Source organism: Triticum urartu, chromosome 6, assembly GCF_003073215.2.
Source record: "Triticum urartu cultivar G1812 chromosome 6, Tu2.1, whole genome shotgun sequence".
Lineage (NCBI taxonomy): Eukaryota > Viridiplantae > Streptophyta > Magnoliopsida > Poales > Poaceae > Triticum > Triticum urartu.
Window position 1 is genome coordinate 50,050,602 of NC_053027.1, and position 6,340 is coordinate 50,056,941.

A 6,340-nucleotide genomic window follows, 5' to 3' on the forward strand; every position below is an offset into this window, starting at 1 on the left:
TTCACAAAAAAACCTCCTTTTGGGCACTCAAAAAATGGAAAATGATTTTTTCGTCCAAAGGAAGTGACAACTTCCTTAGGCAACATTGTTTGCCATTCCAAGATGCACCCTTGTGCACAATATGAGATCATTTGAACAAACTATGCCATGGATGTGGCCATAAGATTGATCATTTGGCTTGAAAGCCATTGATCTCCACACGTGATAGCTCGTTTCTGAGAACACTTTTTTAAAATAATTGCCGTATTACAAGTTTATTATTTTTCCTAGGAACTTGGCCACATATAATGACACAATGCGAAGGTTTCCCAATTTTTTGATTTTTTTTGAATTTTTTATGCTCGTTTCAAAATGCGGTCAAAACGGTGGGAATGACTGTTCCTAGCTAGTGGTTGAATCTTGGATGGTCAAAACGGCGGCAACTATGACCTTTTTAGATGGTCACAACATCATACTGCATTTTGATTGGTCCGTAGACATCTCACGCGGATCATGCATCATACGCCGTCGGATGCTCACGGATTCAACGACCGTCCTTAACCCTTCCACACCAACTCCAAAACCCTAGGTCATTTTCCATCCACCCCCCGCCTCCTTTCTTTCCCACATCCATCAATCGATCCCCTTCCTTCTCCTCATTGCCTCCTCCCTTCCAGATCGCCGCCGCCACCTCCCTTTCAGATCACCGCCGCCACCTCCCTCTGGCGGAGCTCGCCACCGTCCTCTCGCCCCTCCCTCTGGCCTTCCCCTCGCCCCTCCCCCCCACACCTAACCAAACCAACCATCCCACCCGACACCCTTCCTCCTCCAAGACAGCCAAGACGCGCCCTCTCCCCTCGGATCCATGGCGCTGCTCAGCGCCGGCGCGGCCCTGCGGGCGTGCGTGGTCGCCCCGGCACTGACGGCGGCGGTGTGAGCGTGCCTCGCCATGTCGCCGCCCCTTAAAGTCGCCGCCTCGGTGGCTCTCCGCCACGAACCAAGGCCGGCGACATCTACCGCGCGCCGGATCCGACACGAGGACCACGAGCAGGGGACGGGCTGCAGTTATATGCCACTCCAGTTAGCAAGCGAGGAGCTCATCTTGCTCGATCTTGCAAGGGCTGAACAGCCGTTTGGATCGAGATGTTTGAAGGGATGGAGGGGATGAGCTACGGCGGCAGTGCTGCTGGCACTGGTGCCGGGGCGGCGGCGCTGTCGCCACGGGACCCCAAGCAGCGGCCGCGGTAGATGCCGGACCTCCACGACCGCTTCGTGCACGCCGTCGCCAGGCTCGGCGGCCCCGACAGTGAGTAGTCTTCTTCATTTGCTCCTCCTTTCCCCTGCTCGTCAAGCCACAGAGCAACGCCGATGATCATGTACCTGATTCATCAGCTCACTCTCAGCTGACTTTTGCTTGTTTGAGCATCAGCTTAACTATACTGATTATTATTGTTTCCTGCAACAGAAGCGACGCCAAAGGGAGTGCTCAGGCTGATGGCCATGAAAGGCCTCACTCTATACCACCTGAAAAGCCACCTTCAGGTTTTGCTAAACAACTCTGCACCATCCCTGCTGTTTGACTGTTTCTTACCTTCTCTTCTGCACCCCAGTTCAGTGTTGCAGCACTAACTAACACAGCGATGCTTGTTTTATCTTACCAGAAATACAGGTTGGGAAAACACAACAAGAAATCCACAGACCTGGAATTAGCCAACAGTGCAGGTACATAAACACATACATACCTTGCAACTGTTACAGTCAGCACAAATATGCAATCGTGGTGGTGATAGGATTTGTTTTTGGCTTGATGGGCATAGTCTGCACTCTGGAATGCTACACAATTGAACTGTAAACGAATTGTGCAAAAAAAATTGTTGTCTTCCATTTTACTGGTGTCTATTCTTGTCATGTATAATTGTCATTTAGTACTGAAGGATCCAGGCAGGGAATTATATTGTTTGATTAAATAAATCAAAACCTGAAGGAGATCTAGATTAACAGTAGAATCACATAGTTGTAATTACCCGAGAAATTTTAACAGAAGCTCACTGTTATGATGTTCAGTTTTGTATGAAACAAATCAGGTCTTGGTTCAATCTTGTATGTGTCGATTTGATTAAACCTTGACTGAAACCAAAGCATCACGTTTTGATTAAACGTTTACATGAGTTGTTATTCTATTCAAGTGGGTGAACTAAGCTATTTTTATTTAGTTTGCTCTCTGCTATGCCAAAGCCATCATTGTGAGACATCACTGCATTACATTTTCCTAGAATTACAAATTAGTCACAGACTTGATTTGTTATTTGCATCACTAGCCTTTTGGGGCACCAGATTTATACTATGCTTGCTTCTGCTATTTGTGCCTGCTGATTGATTATACAGTGATCGAGACGCTGCTAATTTTACTGATTGATGTTGTTGCTGTCATATGCAGACTGTTGTGATGGAAAATCATTTGATTTGCTACATATCATCAATTCAACAGGAAGCGCCAACGGTGACAAGATAGATAGTAGGTAGGTTGCATTTCTGTCACTTGGGCAACACATCTGACTGTTGTTAAATAGAAGAATTAGTTTGGTTTTTACCGAGGATTCTGCCCAGGACGAATAAACTTGTGTTATCATTCTAATGAACTTGTTCGTTTTCTGAATGAAATGTTCATAATATATTGGCTCTAGATTTTGACCTTACCTTCCATTCCCTTCCCTGATGTGCAAGAGCAGCTGCATGGCTGCAACATCACCAACTCGACTCGGATGCAGGGAGAGGAGATGCCTAGCTGCGGGGAAGCTGCAACTCTAGGTTAAGGCCTCCCTCTGCATCTCTTTGTTTTGGTTTACTAGGCTTGGTCCCTGATTTGGTGTTGCTCCAAATTTGCTTACATGCTTGATTTCATTGTTTGCCAATTAAGTTGCTTGCTTGATGCCCCAAAATTCAGTAGAATTTTGTTTATCAATTGGTTTGGTTGGATTTCTCCCGAGTTAACTGAAGTTGTTACAAAATAGGTGGTTGTTTTCCAATTTGTTCAGTAGAATAAAAATTGATGGCTGGCATGTGTTGTTTGCTATCTTTCATCTCACCTTGTGTTGTCAAAGTTTATCTTCTCTTGTCAAGGTTTTCACTGTGGTTACTATTAATTTGGAAGATAAAGTGATGGCCAATTATATGTATATATCCACACAACAAATATATTGTGTTGTATTATGCTTATGCTACTTGTATCACCAGTGCTTTCTAACTCTAGCACCTATGTCTTTCTTTACTGTCTTGCCTAACCCTGTATTGATATGTATGTTTGCTCAAAATTAAGTAAAAGTTAGGCTGCCATGTTAAGGCTAACCTGAGAACATTTACTCTCTCTGTCTTTATTAAGCTCGGCTAACCTTATAGATGTTGTCCTTCTTTCATCTGTAGGACAATATCATGCATATGTTTATTTGGTTTGAACTTTGCATGTGTTTATTCAGTTTGAACTCTGCATGACATGAAGTAATTATTTTTTGTGTTTTTCTCAACTTGTTTTCGTTGTTACTTGATACATACTTAGTTTTTTGGTTAGTTGTGGGTTAATGATGGTGATTTTGTTCTACTTGAATGCATTGGTACCCCCCTCATCTAGCGCACGGATGCAACGGTGGCAAGATCATGGCTGTGTGCATCATCAAGCACACCATGGCGATAATTCACCTCCTCACAGATGCTAACTCAATCCAAATCATCACGATGCTATCATCCTTAGGTATCTCTCTTGGTTCCCTTTATTCTCTCATGCATTTGTGATGTTAGTGATGTTAAGCCTACATACTCTGACTAGTAATGTTTGATCTTGCCTGTTGAATGGATGGCTGTGGTAGTAGAATGGTATTATTGTTTAGGTGCAATTTGGTGTAGTGAAGTTTTTTGCACGACTCGCACTTGTGCAATACATATTCATATTTTTCTCTGTTTTCTTGTATGAATGAGTATCTCATTTTAACTAGCTGGAGAACAAAAAATCATGGTACTAGCTGAATTTGTGTCGTCATTCTAATATAAATAGCTGTCATTTTTTGAATGGTCTCTTCTTGCTATATTGGCTCCAGTTTTCCTAATTTTTCTCTATTGATTCATGTATCAGGGTGACCGTGGAAGGCATATCACTGTTCTGTTGGCCCAGTCCTGACAGGAGTAGGTGCCTAGTTTGTGATTGTTATTGAAGGAGCTCCATGCTGAAGAACATAGCTTGTAACTGTATCACATGTGGAGCTTGTAACTGTGATTGCCATACTTTTAGAGCTTCTGGAGAATGTTTGGAGTATCACATGTGGAGCATGTATATGTTAGAGCTTATTATGTGTAGAGCTTGTAAAGTATATGTTATTTGTACAATAGGAGCTCTGTATTGAATATGGCTGATAATATTTGGAGTATTATGTGTGTTTTTTGTTTGTGCCAATTTAAATACTGGTTATTTATTTACTGTTAAATTAAAATATGAAGAATATGAACTTGCTAGCAGGGACCCACGTACATGAACCTGACATTTGGGACCAATTTGACTAGTGGACCTTTTTTATATTACAAAAAAACTAAAACTTTCTAGCGGAAAAGGCCACGGCCCAAAAATGAGAAGGCTTAATTCTTGGGCTTGGCCCATCTACCTAGCCAAAATTAATATGAGAAAAAACACTAATAGGCTGAATTAATGGGCTAGGCCCATGTAGAAAACCGAATTGGACCGGGCTGAATCTTGTGCCACGTCAGATTGCCACGCTGGATGCCTACGTGGCCTGGGGAGGTTGCTAGTGACCAAAACGCCACAGTAGACGTATTTTGGTCATAAACGTCTTCGACCATTCCAGAAGAAAGGTCGCTATAGTCAGTTTATGACGGCCAGCTTTTGACCTTATATTTTTGGTCACAAAAAGGTCACAAATGGAAATTTGTGACCATTCAGTGACCAATAGTGGTGGTCACAAGTTGACATATTTCTTGTAGTAGCAGTACTAGTACTACTTTTCTCAACTAGTAGTGCAATGTAATGTACTTCTAGTCTAGTCTAGTATAGTGCACCAGTTTTGAACTCTTGAATCTCAGGGCCAAGGAGCTACAGTTGGAAGTGGAGGGTACTACTGTTCTCTAGAACCATCGCTGTATTATCAATGCAGGGGAAGTACACCTGCGTAGTGGCCTAGTGGGTACTCTCGGTGCTCTATTCAGCCGCTCCTCTCATGTAGCTGGCCTACTTAGCCGCTCCTCTCATGCACACACTAGGAGTCTGTTTATCAGCGACGGTTACTGCAGGGGCAAAACATTTGAGTTATTTGATACAGCGAGACTAGGCTTTTCGCTTCCATTTGTGGAGGTGTAATGGATCTCGTCGAACTTTGTTAGTAGTTCCTTCTTTATGAATGAGATGAAGCAAAGCTTTTGCCTCCGTTTCAAAAAAAACACATCAAGAGGAATTTCTTTTATAGTAGAGCCGATAATGGAGTGAAGTCCATGCGTGCAACGCCACAAGCTACAGAGTAGTTGTAGAGCACTTTACGTACAGAGCCATAATGCACAGTTCCCAATGCCCCGCCAGGCTTTTCTGGCTCCTCGGGCTTAATTGGGAGGCGCTAGTTTAAATATGCTACTAGCTGATGAGGAAGCTGCAAGCGAGGTGCGGCTAGGGCGAGCACGCGAGCCATGGGATGCTGGGAAGGAAAACCCGTTCACGTGGCTAGGCTGTCCAGTGCACCCAGATTGTGGGGCCGCATGTCCGTTTGACTTCAAAACTCAAACTACCCGTGTAAAATATTGGAGTACAACGCAACCTAGAATCACCTTTTGTCGCTAGTAGTACGTACATTGTTCCTTACAAGAAACCCCTAAGAGCATGGCTAATAGTATAGCCAGCTGTTGGCTATAAGCCAGTGCCATGTCATCTACAACCCATCTTATAGCCAACATGTACAATAATAGATCAAAAGAGTGTACTACTTTTTTATTATGTGGCCCACTTCTCATTCTCACAAAGTGCCTAGGAGCATGTGCTAGAGCTGGCTCTTCACGAAGAGCACGCTTACCTTCTCTCTCCTCTTCTCTTTCCTCCAACTAAGCAGAAATATACTAGTTTATTTCTTATAGCCCGTTGACTCAGCTCTATTGTACTTGCTCTAATAATGCAAGAAACCACTAAAATGCCAAGAAACTACTACCACTTGCATACGTGGCAGACTTAAGATAAGACTACCTTATCAACCATTGTACATGCTCTTACCAACAAAAATCCTCGAGTGACCTCCTACCTCCGGCCCGTCCACCTAGTCATCCTTGGCCATGAGACACAGCTACAGCTGCCGGCAGAAGGCGAGGTCAAAACCACCGGCGG

The 6,340-nt window shown here is 43.8% G+C and overlaps 1 protein-coding gene across 1 annotated transcript; it reads left to right on the top strand.

Moving 5' to 3' along the window:
- The first annotated feature begins 590 nt into the window (after window positions 1-590).
- On the top strand, window positions 591-2,549 carry LOC125516304 (myb family transcription factor PHL11-like). The gene is made up of 4 exons (XM_048681789.1): window positions 591-1,285; window positions 1,445-1,521; window positions 1,641-1,701; window positions 2,417-2,549. Exons 1-4 carry the CDS (start codon window positions 1,228-1,230, stop codon window positions 2,500-2,502), a joined length of 282 nt encoding a protein of 93 aa, XP_048537746.1. The 5' UTR covers window positions 591-1,227; the 3' UTR covers window positions 2,503-2,549.
- The last annotated feature ends 3,791 nt before the right edge of the window (window positions 2,550-6,340 follow it).

Excerpts from the sequence above, each read along its gene's own strand:
- LOC125516304 (XM_048681789.1), top strand. The coding sequence starts at position 1,228 with ATGCCGGACCTCCACGACCGCTTCGTGCACGCCGTCGCCAGGCTCGGC. Across the intron at positions 1,286-1,444 it reads CAGGCTCGGCGGCCCCGACA|AAGCGACGCCAAAGGGAGTG; the intron begins GTGAGTAGTCTT and ends TTCCTGCAACAG. Across the intron at positions 1,522-1,640 it reads ACCTGAAAAGCCACCTTCAG|AAATACAGGTTGGGAAAACA; the intron begins GTTTTGCTAAAC and ends TTATCTTACCAG.